Here is a 22,680-nt window from a genome sequence, read left to right as displayed (position 1 = left end):
TCTATGAGTTGATGCATCCTATATACGATAATTTATATTTATACAGTTTTTTTTACTTGTTATTAAATAACTGATATTTAAAATGCGTTTTAGCTTTTGAACATGGCTCATACATTGCATGCAGCATCTGACTAACTAATTGTAACATACTCATTGTTATAAAAGAGTGGCCATTGAGTTTCTTGCAGGTTCTTGTCACGAATTCTACTTTCTTGAACAATTCAGTAATTCAAATTAAATATTTATAATAACGATTTAAAAGCGCTTAGTTATTAAACTTTATTCCTATTTGAATAAAGTTTATTTGACTTTGAAGTAGTTGAATTCTTTTTGACAGTCATAGAGACTGCTTATTAGCAGATTTCACTAAAAAAAAGTACAAATCACTATTGTTTTTTTTTTATGGAATAGGAGGACAAACGAGCGTACGGGTCACCTGTTGTTAAGTGATTACCGCCGCCCACAATCTCTTGCAACACCAGAGGAATCACAGCAGCGTTGTCGGCCTTTAAGGAAGGTGTACGCGCTTTTTTTGAAGGTACCCATGTCGTATCGTCCCGGAAACACCGCACAAGGAAGTTCATTCCACAGCTTCCAAAGCAATATCTCATGGTAGCTGGATATAGTCCAGGTTATTTCGTTTTCCAGTACTTCAATTGAGACTAGCGTCAGTAATACATTATTCGGAACAGTTCTCTAAGTCTTTGGAGTGTCAGTTATATGACGTTAGTGCTTCAATCAGCCAACACAGAATACAGTCTAGTTCCGTGAATTTGGAGCAAAGTAAACAGCGCCATGGCGCTCGTACGAACTTGTAATTAGCTTTACAGTTCACATAATTTATCTAGAACAGCTACGTCTTACTAATTGCCTTGTGTGTTCGCTGATATATCAGACGCAAGCCTTCTAATGTCGGCTTGTTCGTTGAAATCCTGGGTGCACATATAATTTACGGTTTACAAAACTTTGTGTTCTACGTCGGAAAAAAATACTATAAGTATTAAGTATTATTTATGTTATATATCATGCCAATAATGAAGTTTGGAAGCATAGGTACAAATGTTTTTCGTTTTTCTACACAGTTTTATCTATAGTAAAAATGTCAATGACGTAAAAAGCAAATAAAAAAAAAATTTCAAAAAAAAAACTGACTTCAAAAACACTACTCCAAAACAATAGATATAATATGCACTAAAAAGTATAAAAATAATTTCGTATTTTTATACAATCTAATTAATAAGATTAATAATTTAGAAATATAATATATATATATATGTAAAACAAATCTTATAACTATATTTACAATACTACGACTACATAAAATTAAAACTATCATTACGTGGAAGCGTACCAAGAATACTGGCAGCATTACCGCGTTGGATAGCAAGGCTGATCCGTTGACCGAAATAGCTGCCAGCGCTTGGGTTTCCAGTAGCCTTATTGAGGCGCGAAGATAGTATTTTGAACATTCTCCGCGCCTCTGGGCCCCACGGGCCAAGTGTCTCGACACCAAACGGCACAAAGATGTATGACTTACTGAGACCAACATATTTGCGACGCTTGCTGTCTTCGGCAGTCGAAGCAGCAGCCCCAGCACCAACTGACGTAACTTGGACATGAGAAGGAGCCAGAGTGTCGACGCAAGTAACGTCCCACACCAGAGCCCTTCCCCGTGCCCAAGCCACCAGCGTCATTCTATCAGGACGCTTGCCATCGCGACGGGTAATACCATTTGGCTCTAAAACAGCTGGTATATTAAGAGCGGCAAATGCCCTGCGGATGACTTCATTAATGCTGGCGTGACGACTGATACGGCCTGCCGATTTTAGGCAGGATAACCCGTGGCGTCCAAGAGCATCTACCTGAACGCCACATCTACATTGATGTGGTTCATTCAGTTTTATACCTAGCCGGAGTGATACGCATATTGACAATGTCATATTGTCAAGTATCGTTCCAATCGGCGCAGAAGGCAAGGCTTGTAACCAATTAATTAATAAATCTTATTCTAGTTACGATTATTGTTATTTTTGGAATCGGTGTCCTACCGCCGCGATCCGCTCTCGCCCTCTCTCCTCGTCACGACTCAGCTATAACTACATAGTTATAGCTGAGATGTGTCCAAGATAGATTTGTAACTACATACTGTATGTGTAGTTACAAACCTATTTTGGATGACACTGATTCCAAAAATTACAATAATCGTAACTAGAATTAGATTAATTAATTAGATTGTATAAAAATCCGCAATTATTTTTATACTTTTTAGTGCATATTATATTCTATTGTTTTGGAATAGTGTTTTTGAAGTCGGTTGTTTTTTTGTTAAAATATTTATTTTTGATTTTTAGTGAATTTGAAGTACATTAACTAAAAATTTATCTAAATATGTGTAGATTGAAAGTTGACTAAGAATTGAAAATTGAAAAAAAATTGAAATTGAAAGAGTTCCGTTACTTTGTCATGGATTCCGTAATAATAACCTAACCAAACTCTCACCCAAATATCTTTGAAATATATCTTTTCCAATAAAAAAATTTCTACTAATTCACTTTGCTATACGATATATTAAATTTGATATACATAAATTTAAGACTTTTATGGTTTTCTCATGGATATCATCGTCAGATCTGGACCAAATTACAATGGGACCACACGGGAAGCACCAGCTTTCAAATAAAAAAAGAATTATCAAAATCGATTCACCCAGTCGAAAGTTTTGAGGTAACAAACATAAAAAATAAATAAAAATACCGACGAATTGAGAACCTCCTCCTTTTTTGAAGTTGGTTAAATAATAAATAACAATAATATATAATTTAATTTCAGTAAAAGAATTTTATAAATTGTTAGTAAAATGTCGTTAATAATTATGTTAGAATATAATTAAACAGGCACATAAAGCCGCATAAATGCCTTTATAATTGGCGCATCACAATGACTAGCAATGGGTTGCAGAATGATGTTAGGGTTACCCCGCAACCTCTACAGCAATGACGCGGTTCTTTTGCGTTGGATGGCATGGAAGCCGTCCACCCTCACATCCGCGAACATTGCCGAAGCACTGCAAAAGCGGGGCAGCCCCAAAATCAACCTGATACCATTGTGGTACTGAACGCGCAAGGCACTAAGCGTTCTTTGAGTATATCTGACACACAAGCTGCTCGTATAGAAGGTTTGACAATATGCTTTGAAAATCGTTATCTTAACCTTACTGCTACATCGAGAAAACCTGCAAGATAAAGTATTTGTACCCAATTGTTCGTTGATGTCTGGTGTTGACAATGTCTTCAATAATCACCAAAATACTCATACGATCTTGTTACCTGCTTGACGATACCTAAATGCCTTATATGATATAACAAAAATTTCAACCTAACAAAAGTACCAAATATGCAAGGCTTTTTTGTTTTACGATACATTTGGAACTCTCTTACAGATAATTTATTTACACAACTAATTTTTATATACTGAATAATTTAAATGTAGACTGTGATGACTATGACAATAATATAAGTGATACTTAGTGTAAGATGTAACCTAGAGAAGTGAACGGACAGCACGTTATACACAATAGTGATGTAACATTGAGTGAAAGTGTGGTTTTGTGCGCGTTCCGAACCTGTGAACACTCGAACGCGTCGCGCGCTGTCTAATAGTATTGTTGCCAATAATTGTGTACAAACCGCTGTAAGAGATAAGAGTTTTTAGTGAAATTTACAAAAAGTTTTTGCTGTTTCGTGGTTGTGTTGGCGGGCAATCCGCCCCCGGCGAGCGGCCAATGACGGCGCGGTCTACGCCCCCGGTCGGGATGTCACAACTACACACTGGGATACTTCTTATACTGAGCGTTGGTAAGTCATTAGTTTCAATTTTAAGTTTCCTTGGTCCGCCCATGTAGAGAAAACTTAGCCTGTAGCTTCTGAGACATAGCGTGTTATATTGGTAGATAAGACGCCGGCTTTCAGATGTTGTAACGTAATGATAGAGCACTGCCTGACTCTAATAATGCAACAAAGGCGTTTTTTATGTGATCGACATCACACGATATAGAGTGCATATCAATAATCACTCATTGTATTTTAATTATTTAATTTCATGATCTTTTCAGAGAGGCCTCAATAGAAATAATGAATGAGATCCCCAGTCCCCACACGACAGTAACATTCAACATTACAGTAATCATAATATTTATTATATCATTGTTGTGTCATCTACAACAGCACCATTATAACCTATTCAATTTATATTTCTCGATTTTTTCAGTTAATATATCTTTATCGCCGGAACTTAAATCTGTAATCTGACTTGACGACCCTGTTCACTATGATTTAAAGAAAAGTCATTTTTTTAAATAAATTTTAAATTTATTTTATTGTCGACAAATGTCAATTTTCAAGCATGACGTCATTGTTCGCACAAAAATGGCAGACGTTTTAAGTGTTCGCGTCCGCATCGGTTAGTTAACATTTTTTATTGTTATTAATTATTTTTTATAAGTACTTTTGAGTTACTTTTTCTGAATTTTATATTTTTTTATAATTAATTAGCAATATTACCATCGAAAAAAATTTTATATATATATTGAGCACGGTGGGTCGCTGCCGAAGTTTTAATTGAAACGAATTGAATCTATAAAATCGGAGTATTTAAAAGAGAATCAAATTCAAAACCTCATCATCTCTCAAAAAATAAATAGGAACAGGTGCCTGTGTTCCAAAAGGTATTGATAACGTGATAAGCCTTTCTGTTATATGGTGATTCTGTTACCGCAGACGTGAGCCTACAAAAAAGCATTGACATTTTAACTTTCATCATTGAAAGTTGATATAAGATGTGTGTGAAATCAATGTATCTAATAGAATGCCACTAATTTGTTGCATCATTTTACATTTTACATATTGTATTGTAATTGAAATGATCTGTAAATCTTGACATAAAAGAGTGGCGATGAGTTTCTTGCTTCTTCTCATTAGCTCAACCCTTTACGAAGTAGCGGTAGATTCAATAAGAAACATATTTTTTTTCGACATTCATAAGTGTCATTTTCGTGACCTACTTGAATAAACTGATTTTGATTTGATTTGATTTTGATTTGAATTACCGTCACCGGCGGCCTCGCTCTTGACCACACCTGTGACCTCGTACCATAAACCTCAATGCGTCTGTCGTTTATCAACACAAGATTGCTATAATAATAATTAAGAGAGCTATTCCTGGAAGTTCCATAATAATTATCAACTTTCGGTGTACACACTTTGATCTTCAAACGCCGAGACTATTATGTAAGTTGTGGTAACACTTACCTATCATGTTTCAAATAGGTTTAGTTAACCTTTCTTTAATGAGATAGTAAGTTTTGATGAAGGTACCCTCTCTAATGTTCTTTAGCCTTAAACTTAAATATTATAAAATGCAAAGTGAACGAGAAAGCTATGCTTTTTTATTTCTATCGTGGTCATGTCGGCAGAGGCAGCTTTATCATATTTTCTGTCGCTGCTTCTTTCACATAAATATTTAATTGACATTTCAATACAAGAGATCCGTACAATCCAAACAAGACAATCCATACAACAAATTTAAACATGTAAAATGAACTGCATAAAAATTAAAAGAATTAATATTTTTTGTGTATAAAATCAATTATAATATATAGTCACTGTATATCGCCAGGTTCCTATAATAATCGAAGAGTCATAGTACAAAAACTACAAACCAATACTGGCCTACCAAACATTTTTATTCTCGGCGTTTCCCAATATTTTTTTCGGTCCTACTGCCTACGAATGTCCGTAGTATGTTAAGGTACCGACAGATCTCTATAAATTACTTTCACGTTTCGTTCCAAAAAATGTTTTTGTATGTTTAATTATAATTTTAAATAATAATAATTACAATTGTTTATTTTTATTTAAAATAATTATAAATTATTATAGTTTTCATCCTTCTATGTCAGTCATGGGTTTGATGGTGTTCGAAGTAAATCCATCGAACAGCATCATATTACAAATATTGCTTAGTAGATAAAAATATTTATTTACTTTAAAGCAATATTTGTAATATAATGCTGTTCGATGGATTTACTTCGAATAGATGGAAGGTGTCTTATCAAGGAGTCAATACTATCACAGGACGCGTTGTGAACATCTCAGCAAAACGCTTTTTAATAATGTATCTAGTACTTTCCAGCAAGGCCCTACAGTCTACACGGTCACAATATACGAACTACCCAACGTTGATAAGAAGTACACTCCTGGACTTTATAAAACGTGAACACTGGCCCTCGCCTAGTTCAGTTTTGAACCTCTTGCATTTTGTCTGTCTGACTTGCTCTAAACAACACGCCGAGATCGAGTCGCTTAAGAAAACTCTAGGACAAGCAGTGACTAAATTTCCCATAGAAACAACGTGTAAATTAATAGATATTTGGCCAGACAGATTAAAGGCCTGCATTGATGCCAAGGTAGTCATTTGCAATAGAATATTTATTTATATAGGTATTGCTAAGCCATAAAAAATATATTTTTATTTGTATCTAAACTTACGGCCAGACTAGGTCCTAGAAGTGCGGGATATCACTATAAAATAACAAAGTGTTTATCTGTAAAGGTGTATTGTTAAGTGCCCTTTGATTTTGATTTATTTCAGTAGCTACTATCATATTAGTTATCTATGTGAGCCTGACCTTCGCTAAGGTAATCTCGAAGGTGTTTACTGTACATAACCCGGTAACGTTCAAACTGCGCTAATGTACTGTCAAGAGCATACAAGTGGAACACCTAGACATTAATTTAATTCAATATTGACCAAAAGGTCGATAGTTAAGGGTGCTGACACACTGGTTTATATTGTTGATGAAGATATCGACGGTATACTGCACAAGAATGTGTGAAATCATTATTTTGCACAATTCTTTGAAAGTTTCTTTGTTTTTTCAAAAAATTCAAATCATTAATACTAACTAACCGATCAACATGAAATTTTGCCCACCCTTTGTCAGGGGTACAGAATAGGACTCCTGCTGAAGTTACATTTTCGGCGATGTTAATAAAGCTATGCAAGAAAAGATAATAATTTCAAAGGTTCTTGGAGTGGCATAAAATGAATTTGGAATCATTTTAAAAATACAAGATGCTCAATAATCAGTAATGCAATTTACCTCCGACATGAAAATATTTTTGTTTGCTTGTTTGAAAATAGAAAACGAATTTGGAATCAGTTTTAATCAAGGAGCCCGCGGGCCACAATTATTATCTCTGAAATCCTAAGATCTCATGATGATTTTTAACTTTCTCCTTTAATTTGAGATGCTAATGATGGTGAAGTTTGGATTTTATTATTGTTTTTAAACTAGCGAAATTTTAACATAGTTATTATTTTAACGGTTATTTGCGATACTGTAAATTGTGAACATTTTTTAAAGGATATTTCTGTGCGTATCGGGACAGTATGCATTTAGATCGAGCCACTCTCTTTAACTGTATTACGATTATAGATTGATTTATGACTTAATGTCCTGTATATCGACGATAAGAACCCAGTTGAAGTTTTTATTTGATGATACACGGAAGAGTTCCAGCGGGAGTCTTTTTTGAATTTCTTGGGATTCAAATTTTTGAAATATAATAGGATTTCAAATAATTATGCCTTAAACAACATTAACAGCCTTTATTTCTAACAGCATGCGGACGCCGTCCGATCTTTTATGGTCTTCGACAGAATCCTCTGTTGATGTCTATCTTTCAATAGTACGAAATCTACGAACGATGATGCCTAACTTGTGTGTCAAAAATAATCGACGGCTTCTTACCTACTATGTGTAATCACTGCAATTCCTTTAAAACCCCATTCGATTATTGTAATTTAATAATAAGCTCGGAAAATATTTCTGAAATAGCTGAAAATGATGAAAGTTTCTAACATAATAAACACGTTCCAAATTCGAAATAAAAAGGAAAAAAAAGATGTGGTGTCGTGGGACACCAGGTAGGAACGAAGTTCCTTCGGCTAATGTAGAATCGACACAATTTGTAAAAAAAAAATTTCAAACAGAGAACGTGGCGCCATCTTACATGCCGTAGTAAAGTTACGTGGTCATCGAATGGATGTTACCGCCATCTCTAGAAGGGTTTTTAAATTACGATACAGTTTAATGCAACCAAAATGTAAAGTTATATAAATGTATGGAACAATTGTAAAGTTGCTATCCATCTTAATTTTTTTAAGTTATATAATTACATCTATTACTTGATTGCCAATGACAAGATTGTCAACCCTGCTAAGATTTCTTGCACTCACATAATAAAGTCCATTAGTTTAGTTAGTCAAATACTACCTATTCCAAAACGAATGCCTCAGAGCTGAGAAGAACGAGCGCAACAAACTCAGCGGGCTTTTTTTTCTACATTAAAAAAGAAAACAAGAATTCAATGATCATCCTGTTTATAAATACGAACTGGCTTCAGCTTGACTAAAAGGTCGAAAGAGTTTTCAAAGTCCAGCCCAGAAAATATTGGTGCGATGGAAAACGAAACATCCTCTACCGCCATTCTGTAAACCCGCTAGAAAGAGAGAGAGAGAGAATTAAAATCCATAAATGTTACGAGAATAGTAATATAATAGCGCAGTTAAGGCGGAAAATTTAATGTAAATTTGTGCTGGGGAATGTTCTAACATCGTATTCGAATAAAGATTGACCCATATCCGAGTTGCGAGCTCATAAGTGTCACTAGTTTCTTTATTATGAGCGAAGCTGACTGGTTGTGTTGTAATTACTATTTGTGTTTGGGTCACTTGTATTGTATAAGGGCTTGTGGTGCAGTCGTGGGGCGGGTAGTCTCCAACCGTCATGCTCAGATGTTGCTTGGAGTGACTATTCCACTCTGCCATCGAGGGCTCTTGAACTCCGCCGTAACTAAGACTTCACGGTCCGTCCGTCTGTCAGCGACTGTATCTCATAAGGCGCAATAACTAAACGTACTATGTAACTATTAAAATTTTTGAGGTTATGAATCAAAACAAACTGGAACAAATTAATAAGTTTAGAATAGTAAAATAAACAAACATTAATAAAAAATATGTCAGCTTGTATAGCATATATTACGAACAGTCACGCAGTTTATATACGTCAATAGTTAGATAAAACCACTTAAAATAAAATAAAAAACATTCTAGAAACATGCATTCCTCCGAGTAAACTTTTTGTGATCTTTACAACTAATGTCAAACGCCGTCAAATGGCGTTATAATAATTTTTTTCCTGAATGATCCCGAAATGTGATCCTCTATTGCTTATTTTGATAACCAACTTACCTCGCTGTCCTATATATATCCCGTCTTACCCGGTGGGGTAAGACGGGAGGACGTAAGGTAAGGTGTTACCTTACCTAATTTTTATACGTACCAGAATAACACAAGTCTGTGATAATACCAATATAAAATTGTGTGTAATATGGCAGTAACTAATAAAGAAATAAAAAATTTAAATATAATAAAATAGTTAGACACCTTTGACAACACTTAGCAACATAATTTCGGTTTCATATCGGATGTCAGGTTTTGTTTACCGCATCACAAAAAAATAACTTGTATGGTCCTACTATCTAATGTGCTGCACCTGTCAAAATGACTGTTCCTCTTGAATTTCAATGGTATCGCTATATTATATACTTGAACTTTTTATCAATAAGACTAGTCGTAAATTAAAACTACTATATCCCTTTTAAGAAATTCCCTTGTATTTTTCAAAAAGCTCACATCTAAAATATACTCCAAACGAATTTTACCGCTCAAGTTGTTAGAAACACGTATGTTTGCCAAAATTCATTGTTTTATAACGTACATATGATATAGGTTATTAATTGATAGACATACATAACCTGAATCGAGGAAAATCACGACAACTTTGAAACACACAAATAATTAACAACCTTTACGTAATCATATTTTGTTTTGACCACGCACCAATTTATAATTTTATGATTTTCAAAGATGTTTTAAATTATTTCTTATGATTGCGATAAATAACGGGCATAGGTTTTGAGCTGAGTCACGGTTTGCTGTTAAAACGACAGCCCTTAGTGTTTTTTCATTAGATTAAATTTTCTTAAATGTACTGAAAATCACCAGTCATAATATTATTATGGTCTTTTTTGAAGCTGTCAACCATTGCGTAACTGTCTGTGAAACTGACGTAATTACGGAACAGGAAATATTAAGCCTATTAATTATTTTCTTGTTAGTTTCTCACGATGAAGCCATGTGTTTATCGTAAGTCTAACGTTCATATAAAACAATAACACAACTCAGAATATTGTTTGGTTGCGAGTAGATTGGCGAGGCTTTGTTCAAATCCCATAATCTGAGCAAGCAGGGCCTGAATACGCCTCAACACTTTCTTTGTTGCTAAATGTTTAACTATTTCATAAATGCAATAGGATTGTCGGTACATTTTTTATGATGGTAAGGGACGAGACGAGCAGGACGTTCAGCTGATGGTAATTGATACGGATTCTAGAGAAACCAAAAAATGACGAAGATATGAGATGTTAAGTCACATTTGCCCCGTTACGGCACCATTGAGACCGAAACACATTAATACAATGATAAACTGACGCGTGGACCATCCATCGCAACCTCTTACTATTAACATTCCAAAAGCGCCATGCGCCAAATATCAAGTTAGCATAATGTAACGAAATATAAGCTACGTGGCTCAGTGTTGCCAACTCGCGGCATATATAAATTGGTTCCCGCTCCGCGAGGGATGAATACAGATGAGAATCCAGCCTTATTGAAATATAACACATTAACTATAATTTGTTTTCGCTGAAACGAGGAGAGACTTGAGAAGTACACTTGTTACACTTACGTTCGAATTTTGTGAACAATATATTGAGCCACGGAAGATAATGTATGAAGTACTAGGTCATTGAATACAACAATAACAAATAACCAGCAGTTGTTCATATATTATTTATAAATAAATTCAAAGGTTTAATAATTAAATAAAAGGGGTAACATAATCATAGAATATCCACCGACCAGACAAGATAATGATTAGTTTTTTTTAAATGCAATACGAAAATTATTTCTGTACAAATTATGTTAATGAAGCGTTAGGCATTTATTAATTCACTCTTTTCAGAACATTGTTTATATCCTTTGCTGTGGTATTTTTTTTTTCATTTGACATTTACGGTTACTTAAATTAAAGATCATTTGCATACCAGTAACCTGGCTCCTTTGCACAGGATGCCAGCTATTTTATGGGTACCACAACGGCGCCCATTTCTGCCGTGAAGCAGTAATGTTTAAGCAGTACTGTGTTTCGGTCCGAAAGGCATTACTTTGAAATTACTGGGCAAATGAGACTTGAAATCTTATGTCTGAAGGTGACGAGCGCAGTTGTGGTGACGCTCAGAATTTTTGGGTATTTCAAGAATCCTGAGTGGCACTGTATTATAATGGCCAGGGCGTATCAATAACCATCAGTTGAACGTCCTGCTCGGCTCGATCATTACTTTCATAAAAAAACCTATCGAATTCCATAGATGTCACTTCATGGAACCAACAATACAATCCAGTAAGCACTGATTTAAGACATAACGCAAGATATTTCATTTGCACTGACTGATAGCGGTCCCTCAGTCGAAATTCCGTAACCAACTTATACAATTAGAAGGTGTCGTCGTTCCCTTCCCTATAATATGGTCGAGGGAGGCGATGGCTGGTCCATGCGTCATGCTCGTGAACGGGTGCTACTCGTGGTGCCTAGATGATCTTGTTACCGGGAGGTCTGCTTGATGTGTTTTTTTTATTATTATTTCCTTTAAAGTTAAAGTTATTATATATTTTATTTTATGAAATGCTCACATAATGCCTCTATTTATTTACGGTATGTGTGGATTGCTGCATTTACTATATTCAGTAACTCTTGTGGTTATAAGTATTAATTTACACTTTTTTTTTTGACTTACTTTCAGTTTTTGACATTTGAGGATTTTTCTTGCGCCACTTTGCATATATTGTAATTGAAATGGTTTGTAAAACAATTCAAATTTAAATCTTGACTTAAAAGAGTGGCAATGAGTTTCTTGCTACTTCTTCTCATTAGCTCAACCTGCCCTTTACGAAGCAGCGGTAAATTCAATAAGAAAAAATATTTTTAAATTTTTTGTGACATTCATAAGTGTCATTTTCGTGACCTACATGAATAAAGTGTTTTTGAATTTGAATTTGTGATAGATCAGTTCCTTCAGTACCTACAAAATAAAGTGCTCATAGTAACTGAAGAAGGTTTCACTTCAAAAATAGTTGTCATTCCTCACCCTGGAATGTTGGCAATGTAAAGTGAAACTCTCAGCGAGGATCTACAGCAATGTGAAGAGCTCTACTTGAATGTACTCACGAGGACCGACTCTACAAACAGGAACGAGTTTCTGAACGGATTTATTTAAATACACATTCTATTTTATAACGAAAAGTGAGCAAGCTTACACCAGAAAGTAGAATATTCGTCTCGAACCTTCTCTGAACGGTCGCAGCCCCGCCGTCCGCGATCTGCGCCCGTCATCTTTCGACGTAACATGCAAAGTCTCAATATCTCTGTAATAGTTTAGCTACAACGCCCTTCTAACTGAAAAACAATTAGTGCTTATCAACAAAATAACAAACGCTACTGCTTGTTTGGTAGTTTTAAAGAATTGGACTAGTGCACAAATATTTAGTTTATATATTATTATAAATATGTAGAAAAAGTAAATAATACCCTACCAATTGCTGTTAATATTATAAAAGGCTTTAAAGGACCCAAATAGCAAGTGCCCAAAACCATCCAATAAAAATTTTAAGGATATCGCCGTACAACTTTTTTTTGAAAATTTAAAATATTAATTAAGTAAAAATATTTATAATAGTCAAAGTAAAATATACAGTACAAGACTGCCAATATCGTCGTCGGTCGTAGTCGGAAGAGAATTTTTCAAAAATAATATATTAAAACGTGGCATTAAACTGAGAAAATCACACAGAATTTTAGTGGCGGTAGGCCGTTAATAGTGAATGTTGCCCAATTATATAAACAATTGTAATAATCTTTGCACAACAGAATACTTTGTCATGAAGAATGTTTATGCGAATAATAAATAAGTATGTATATGGTAGCACCTTGTTGTCTCTCGTACAAGTATTTGTTATGCACATCAATCACATAATTATAATATAAATAACAGTTAATATATTGCGACGACGCTTTTATAATAATCATTTATTTATTTCAGACACTATACATCCATAAGTATTAGTTATTAAGTTAGTAACAATTTTTCTTAGACTAAGTTAGTAATGTTAGTGGTAGTGTTAGTAATTGTATGTTAGTTACAATTTTTGTTAAAAATTATGTTAGTAAGGTTAGTTATTTTCACAATAAGTTGCACCTAGCTAGAGGCGCATGCAAACCTATCCAATGCCTCAGCAGTGGGGAGTCCCACCTGCATGCCAACGCGCTTTGGATAGTATTGGGGCTAGCCTGGAGCCTGTTCATTAATGATGCGCATCTTTTTCTAATGATCGCGTAAAAATCATCAACGCGCGCCTCCGCAAACATGCCGGATGCACTACAAAACCTAGGCAGCCCCATCACTACCCTAAACGCGTCATTATATTGCACTCGCAGCGCGTTGTATGCCCTCTGCGTATAGCCGGTCCAAAGGCTGCACGTGTAAAATGATTGGCAATAAGCCTTAAACAGAGTTATTTTTACTTGTTCACTGCAACGCGCAAACCTTCGGGCCAGCATATTACAGCGGACAGCCAAAGCCCTACGTTCCCTCTCTAAGTCTAGGATATCACTTAGGTTGTCGGAGACCCAGTGGCCAAGATATTTAAACTTCGTTACCATATTTAGTGGTGCATTACACAGCGATAGAGGTTCTTTATGTTCGTAAATTTTATTACCCGACTTAAATATCATAAATTCGCTTTTACTTGTATTGTATCGAAGACCATGGGCCTCCGCATAACGTTCACATATTCTCAGCAGCTTTCTTAAACCCTTCATTGAGGGGCTCAGCAGAACCATGTCATCTGCGTAGCTGATGGTAGCCGTAGTTGTTGGCACATACACCAGCCACGTGACACCCAGTCCTGGTACGGCTGAGCTCCTCAATGAGGGAGTTTATGTACAAATTAAAAATACGAGGCGAGCTGATCCCCCCCTGTCTCACCCCGCACTCCAGACCAAAGGCATCCGAATAGGCATTAACCCACTTAACCACGTTTTCTTGATTACCGTACCAGAATTTTAGGAGCGAAATAATGTCATCTGCTACACTAGTATCACGACGTAATTTTTCCCACAAGATATTATACGACACCATATAGAACGCCTTCGATAGGTCTAGATAGCAGGCGTAGACTGGTGTTTTTCTTGCCGTGTAATATTGGATAGTTTGCTTGAGACACAGTATCGCAGTTTCGGTTGATAAGCCTGGTCTAAAACCGAATTGGGCATCATTTAGTTCTATACCACTGCTCAACTGCAACCGTCCAATACCTTAGCAGTGACTGTCGCTAATGAAATAGGCCTATAGTTAGACATATTTGCTACACCGCCAGTTTTGTTCTTCACAATTGGTACAACAACGGTATACATTAGGTCTTTTGGTAAGTAAGAATGTCCCACACATATCGTAAAAAATATGGCCAATACTCGATATAAATGAGGATCTGCGTATTAGATGTTCAATGCTGAGACCGTCATGGCCCGGAGATTTACCTTTAGTCATATTTTTAACCACACTAGCGACAACCTTGGCAGTAAAGTGTGTAACACAGTCATCCATAGAGGCCTCAGCATTCAACATCCGCTGAGCTGATGATGATGATGATGACAGTGGAGATTCCATCCTAAAGTGGGTTCTGAAAGCATTTGCTATCTCAACGGCATCATATTTGTCAGCGACGCAGACGGGAGCACCTGAACCTGAATCTAACTCTTTCGTGCATTTCCAAAATTTGCTAAAATTTCTGCCAGAGTGATGCTTAGCGATGGCATCCATTTTTACTTTTTGCTCATTATTCTGGCACCACTTAAGTTTAGTCTTGAATATTTTACGAGATTCTTTCATATTTTCATAAATGTAACCACAATCGGGTTTATTGTAGGACAACCATAGCTTATACCAGTGTCGAGCTCTCCCGTGTGCCTCCCTGACATAACCATTCCAGCCTGTGACATGTTGAAATTTATTCTTAGCGTTTTTAAAATTACTACTTATTGAGGCGTCTGTTAAGATCTTAATTATTTTATTATGCATCATATCTATACCCATTTAACATTTTAAATTACTTCATCTCTTATCAGCACACTCATGAAATTTTAATGGAAAATGAAAGTTTTTTAAATCATTATTACATTTGTCAAAAATTTACTTTATTCATTAAATTTTAATTGTCTGTTTCGTTGTTAAATCTCTGAAAACAGCTCTTATTATAACAGGATTTTCAGTGGTTGATTGCTCATGTTTAATGGATACCTAATATCCATGTTAGTGAGATTTAAAATACGTCAAGCTTACAGTCAACCAAAATGAACAGATATCAGGGTATACTTATTATTTCTGTGATTAAAAATATATAACAAAACAAACGCTATATAACATTGGTAACCGTACCAACTTCACAGATATTGATATTATCATTGTGTCATTAACCGATAACAACTCGAATTCTACTTGCACTCAAGTATGTACCGACTAGGCTCAGCGTTCCAGATCCAGTAGAGCTCAGAGGGCCTACCAACATCTTTTAATAGGCGATGCGATTCCGATGCAGTTCAGTTTAGGTACCAAAACTGAATCACTAAAATTCGTACCATGAAGTGCCTTCTACTGAATGGCGTTTGGATCGCTTATGAAGAAAGAAGGAAATAAATTAGTGCGTGGTTCGCGGTGTGAGAAAGAGATGACGCTCTACAGTCGTTGCTACAGTTTGTCTCTCTTACTCGCACCCTATGCGTTGAGTTTCGAAACCCTAAATGATATGATTTTAGCGTTTTTTTTTGCGTAGAAAATACTAAAAACACATTTTAAAATTGCGCTGTATATCGTCAAATTATAAACCATTACTTAAGCCCTTTTTTGTACTTATTAAATAATAGTAATATAAATAAATATAGTTCTTTGAATTACAAATTAAATGTTTGCTTAGGTGTTTTCGTAAAGATAACGAGTTATGAACGCACCTCCATTGATGTTTGAATTGACAGGAGCACAGAGTATATTTTTTTAATTTGTTCTTGCAAACAGGCTATAGCCCGGGCCCTTACTGCCTCGTCCTTAGTATTTTCATTTTTGGTATTTATTTTCAGTATTTTGTTTTACAAAAAAGTTGAATAAAGTATTTTCATCTCATCTTTCATCAATAAAATTTTCCTTTACTGTATGTTTTCACTATTTTTTTTAAAGTTATTAACAGCACGATTCCCTTTATCTAAGGAAGTAGCAACTTTTTTCGAAACGCTCACTTTGACACATAAGCTATATAGTATAGGTTGAAATAATACCTCATGCTACGAATGAATGAACGAACTAAATCAGTTTGCGATTCAATTGAAATAATTTTTGACATTCAATTGACATCATTGCGATTTAATCAGTTGTTTTGACTTCAACCTAAATTAGATAGCTCTAATGACAAATGATTTGAGTTTTCTTTAGTGTTAATTCCGCCAATATTTGTCTTTAAACAATTCGACACGTGTTTCGCTTCTACACGAGGCATCCTCAGGACGTGTTGTCTCGCCAAAATCTGGCACGAGACAGGAATTAACACTAAAGAAAACTCAAATCATTTGTATAATTATGGATTTCCGCAAAGTAACGCCTACTTCAATAAAAAGCTCTTATGACGTCGTGGTACGAAATAGCAAAGCAGTTCATTTTAGGTTGTCAATTGAATCGCAATAAGAGTTCATGGTAGGTCCGCAGGATATGGCATGAAACAATTCATTAAATAACCCCTCCACAACAATACTCAGTAATACAAAATTAACGAATTGTCATAACAGTATTATATTTGAAGTCAACCTTTTTCTTCATTCGTAAACCTTAGTCCGGTTTCAATTTCTATTTGATTTGATTGAGAGTAGTAGTTACATATTATAGGACCTGTTGATTCACGATTCTGACTGAGAGCGATGGGAAGAACGTTCGATGTGAGGCCAGTGTGTGTCCATATTAATACTTAGAGTATTGACCAATTGACGAAGTGTTTGTTTTTGTAGTGTAATAAGTATTTTGTATCGTAACACAAAAACTGGCTTGTACTTACGCAAAGAACGGCACTGCATTTAAAACCTTTCTGTTACCGGTGATTATTTTCGCAATTCTTAAAAGCAAACTCAGGCAGTTACGCGCTGGACGTTTCTCTATTTCCTGTGTTACCTATATATTTAATCGAAGCTTTTACGATTATTTAATACTTGAAGTCGGAAGAAAGCGCCGAAATGGTATCTTGTACCCATACCCATGAGCATCATAAACGGTGAATTTGTTTTGTTCAAATGCTATAAATCCCGTGCGTTGATATGGGGTCAGGCTGCCACTCTAGTGACGACATGGTGACGTCAGTTCTTGACACACACTTATAATAATCAGTGGTACTTATCTTATAATAAACGCGGAGGTTTCATTAATAAATAGTAACATGGCGATGACTAGTAATTCACAAAGGCGTAATGTGCGATTTTTTGCATCACTTTGTGAAAGTTTTTTTTTTATGCCAATACGGGACGAGTCGAGCAGGACGTTCAACTGATGGTAATTGATACAGCCCGACCATTACAATGCAGTGCGGCTCAGGATTGTTGAAAAATCCAAAAATTCTGAGTGGCACTACAACTGCGCTCGTCACCTTGAGACATAAGATGTTAAGTTTTGAACTCATTGTTGTTGAACTCATCAGGAATATTTTTGAGGCCTGGGAGGAATCACAGAATGCACTTGGTATCTTCTGTGATTTCTCTAAGGCTTTTGATTGTGTTCAACATTCAATGCTGGTCAGGAAGCTATGTCACTATGGCATAAGAGGATCTCCGCTCGATCTTCTGATCTCATATTTAAATAATAGGATTCAGAGGGTCGATGTAAATAGCAGGCGATCTCCTGGGACTCCTCTCGGTATGGGGTACCAGAGGGGTCTATTCTTGGACCCTTCCTCCTCCTAATTGTATTGTTTGCGGATGACACTTCACTTATATTCAAAGTGAAACGAAGCCAAGTTTTATATGACGAAGTAAACAATGCTGTATCTGACATCGTGTACTAGTTTAGCGCCAATAACTTATTGTTAAATAGACATAAAACCAAATATATTAAATTTACCGCGCCAAATGTCAAAAATGTTAATGCGAATATTTTATTAAACGGAGAGATGGTAAAACCAGTGGAATCTGCTGTATTTCTTGGCATTGCTCTTGATTCCAAATTGCAATGGGGCCCCCATATTGAATGATTGGCGAATCGGCATAGTTCTGCAGCATATGCGGTTAAGAAAATTAGACGGCTAACTGATATAAATACGGCGCGACTTTAGTTATTTTCATAGTATTATGTCCTATGGTATATTGCTATGGGGCAGTGCGGCCTATATTAATACGATCTTTGTGCTGCAGAAGAAGGCTATTCGCGCGATTTATAACCTAGGTCCTAAAGAATCATTAAGAGAGAAATGTAAAGAAATAATCATTTTGACTGTTGCTTCTCAATACATTTTTGATAATGTTCTGTATGTTAATAAGCACATTGAGGAATTTTCTAGAAACTGTGACATTCATAACGTTCACACGAGGAACAAACATAAACTTGTTATGCCTACTACTCGGTTGGGTCGAGTTAGTAAGTCTTTTGTTGGGCGATGTATATGCTTCTACAATATTATCCCAGAAAATATACAAAACAAATGTGTTACGAAATTTAAAAGAATTGTTAAAAAACGTTTGTGTCGGAAAGGTTACTATAGCATAAACGATTTGCTTAATGACACCACGGACTGTGAATAAAGCGAACACCCTCAGGCTCTTTAATTATAAATGTTTATGGTACGATATCACATTGTAATCCATATTTTATATTTAAAAAAGAAGTCCACTGAGTTTTTCCCAGGTCTGAGGCAGTCTCTTTTGAATGGGTGGTAGTTTTCAGACCGAAACACAGTACTGTTTGCACATTACTGCTTCACGGCAAAAATAGGCGCCGATGTGGTACTCATAATCTAGCCGACATTCTGTGCAAAAGGAGCCTCCCACTGGTAAACTGGTCTTTATTGTGCAATGTTAAAATTTGCTGGATCGTCGGTGCATTCGGTCGGGGGTGATCACCTACCAGCAATTGAAACAATATTGCTTGAAGTAAAAAAAATTGGAATCACTTTCGCGACCTCCGCGAGTACATGTTCCTCCTCAAGCACGCTCTTAAGAAAACAAATGAGTATTGAGATACTAGTACAAAGTGCCATGGCGGCCCCGCGGGGTGAAATAGGGCGGGGTGGGTGAGTGGAGGGAGGCAGGGGCGAGACGTTATCCAATTTCTTTTTGAAACGTTCCTGTGTTAAATCGAACGAGATGAGAATTTCCTTATGTTTAAAATAATGTAATACTTAGTTAATGATTTCTGCGTGGCTTGCTAACGTTTGATTTTATAATTTTTGTTATTTAATTAAGTAATGATAAATTACTTGCTGGATCTTCTTCTGTAAGTTGATTTGTTTTAGTTTTACCAAATAGAGTGACTCTAGACCACTTGAAGGAAGAATTTGACAAGCGATAAATATATTAACTTATTGACATAACGTATTCAACAAATTTATATAGATATAACGGGTCCGCCAAATAACTTTTTTTTTAATCCTATAAAAAAGCTACTGAATAATATTTTCTCAAATTTCTTTTTTTATTTGAAAGTACAATCCTTCCGGTTAATAATGGAAAATAATTTCATTCGAATGGCTGCCTCGGCTGGCCATGCAGTAGCCTACACGATCGGTCCAATTTTTAAGCATATATCGAGTGTGTGCAGCTGTATTTCACTAATGGCTTCACGAATATTGTCCTTTAAAGCGTCAATTGTCTCTGGCTTGTCGGCGTAACACTTATCTTTGACGGCACCCCACAAATAATAGTCCAACGGTGTGAAATCGCAGCTCCGAGGTGGCCAAACGACATCAGCTCTGCGGCTGATAATGCGATCTTCAAAAACAGGGCGCAAAACATCGAGTGTAGCTTCGGCTGTGTGGCACGTAGCGCCATCCTGTTGCCAATATCCTCCTCTTCAATTTTTGTGAACTAAAATTCGTTCAACATGGCCCGATAACGATCGCGATTGACTGTAACGGCCACTCCTTGCTCATTTTCGAAGAAAAATGGCCCAATTATGCCTCTGAACCAAAATCCGCACCAAACAGTGACTCGTTTGGGTGCGTCGGCTTTTCAATGTAAGCGTGCGGGTTTTCTGTACCCCAAATGCGACAATTTTGCTTGTTTACATACCCGCCAAGATCAAAATGAGCTTCATCTGAAAAGATGATTTTTTCGGCAAAATCGGCATCTTCTGTAAGTCGATCGCAGGCCCACTTAGAACTTAACTCCTGAACCAATTGGACTTTGTATGGCGTCATACCAAGGTCTTTATGCAAAATTCGTCTCAATGATGTCTCCGAAATGTTCAATTGTTGAGAATGACGGTGAATTGATGTTGATGGCGCTCCACGCACACTTTCTGCCACCGCAGCAATATTCTCGGGTGTACGCACTGTTTTTGGCTTTTCACGCTTTGGTTTATCGATGAGGATGCCAGTTTCTTTCACCTTTTTACCCACCACATACGGAGCTGACGGTGCTTCTCTTCTTCCAAAATCCGTACGCAATTTTAGCACACATTTTTTTTTTCAAAACAATGTCGGAATATTTCCCAGCGTTGTTGAAGCGTATACACAACAATATTCGTTCAGCGGAAGGATAAAACTAATTATCTGTCAAATCAAATATGAGCTAAGTGTTACCATTCACGAAATAAGCACTAGTTGAAAAAAAAAAGTTAGATGGCGGACCCATTATTATATAGTTAAGGCCAAATAAATGACAGTCATGAATCGTAAAAGTTATACTTTTTACCTTTGCCTTTTACCCTTTTATGCCTCTAATAAGAAGTGGAAAGAAACACTTTTAAATCAACATTTAAAGTTTTAATAATTTTCATTACAATCTATGCACAGAGATGTAATATAAATACTCAAGCGTGAAATACACTATAACGAACGAAATAAGAAAAACATTCCTCGTTGACTAGGAAATCTTGACAAAGGCGCTCGTATCTTTGTTTTCCAAAACTTCCAAAGACTGAAGTTCAAGTGAAAGAGTTTGACTAACTTTAAAGGCATTTTGAAATTTACAGCCAACCGTAGAAGTTTGAAAAGTAGTATAATTTCAAGCATTTTTACCGAGTGATGAAACCAAAACAAAAGAAATATTTCTCATATCAATGCTGTGGCTAAATATTTAGAATAAAAATAGGAAGTTTAAAGTCATCTGAGATGATCACGACCCTCGGAGTCCCGCAGGGCTCTTGTCTGTCCAACACTCTGTTCAGCCTTCTGTTAAACGACTTGCCCGGCGCGGTCGGCGATGCAGAGGTATTTATGGACGCAGACGACGTCGCCGCCATTGTCACGGCACCGACAACATTGGAGTTGCAGCAGAGGCTAAACTCAGTTGTTCAAAAACTTGAGCAGTGTTTACGATCAAACGGTCTGGCTCTGAGTAGAGATAAAACTTGTTTTATATCCTTCTTCCTAAATGGTACACCACCGCCGCCTCTCACAGTCACCGCGGGCGATACCCCACTAGAGATGGTACACTCAATAAAATTGCTCGGATTTTATTTGGATAGTAGCCTCACCTGGGATATCCACATTGACGAGCTCTAGTCTAGACTGGGTCGTGCCTGCTTTGCATTACGCTGGCTCGCCAGCACCGCATCTCGCAGCGTGATAGGCTCGTGCTATCACGCTACCGTCCACAGCAATCTCACCTACGGTGCGGAGCTCTGGGCTCGGGCCGCGGACGTTGGGCAAATCTTTGTCAGGCAGAAACGAGCCGTGCCCGCCATTGTGGGCGTCTCGGACGATGTCTCTTGTAGAGAGCTGTTTAAAGAACTAAAAATCATACCTCTACCTTGCGAGTTGATTTATCAAATAGCACTGTACACGTATAATAATATAAGCCTCTTCTGACAGAAAGGTGTTAATACATCCAGATCTTTACGCAGCAACAATCCCGCACACTTACTGGTCACGCCAGACCATAAGCTGCCAAAATCGGAGAGATCAGTATACACAATGGGTCCTTCTGTGTATAACAGGCTGCCGAACTCGATCAAAAAAGATGCAACTTCCACAACGGTGTTTAAGACACAACTTCGAAAGTGGTCGAACATACGTTTTACTCAGTTGAGGAGTTTTATAAGTTGCCAGTTATATGACCTAAGTAACACCTAATATTGTATACTGATTTTACAATACGTAAAAAATATTTATTTTCTTTATATAACATGACAACAATTACATAATAATGTATTAAGGTAGTAGGTACTTCCCTACCTATCTAAAATGATAATGATAATTTTT

At 36.4% G+C, this 22,680-nt stretch overlaps 1 protein-coding gene across 1 annotated transcript in view; it reads left to right on the top strand.

Annotated features, from left to right (window-relative positions):
* Positions 1 to 22,680, top strand: part of LOC126972289 (protein Skeletor, isoforms B/C-like) — a 45,420-nt gene that overhangs the window by 7,082 nt on the left and 15,658 nt on the right. Inside the window, exon 2 of the mRNA XM_050818937.1 lies at positions 3,440 to 3,854. Coding sequence (XP_050674894.1) covers positions 3,782 to 3,854 — 73 coding nt within the window. The 5' untranslated portion in view covers positions 3,440 to 3,781. The remainder of the gene's footprint in view (positions 1 to 3,439; positions 3,855 to 22,680) is intronic.

Source organism: Leptidea sinapis, chromosome 26 (genome assembly GCF_905404315.1).
Source record: "Leptidea sinapis chromosome 26, ilLepSina1.1, whole genome shotgun sequence".
Classification (NCBI taxonomy): domain Eukaryota; kingdom Metazoa; phylum Arthropoda; class Insecta; order Lepidoptera; family Pieridae; genus Leptidea; species Leptidea sinapis.
Note: the sequence above shows the minus strand (reverse complement) of the source record. Positions and strands in the feature narration are given on the sequence as shown.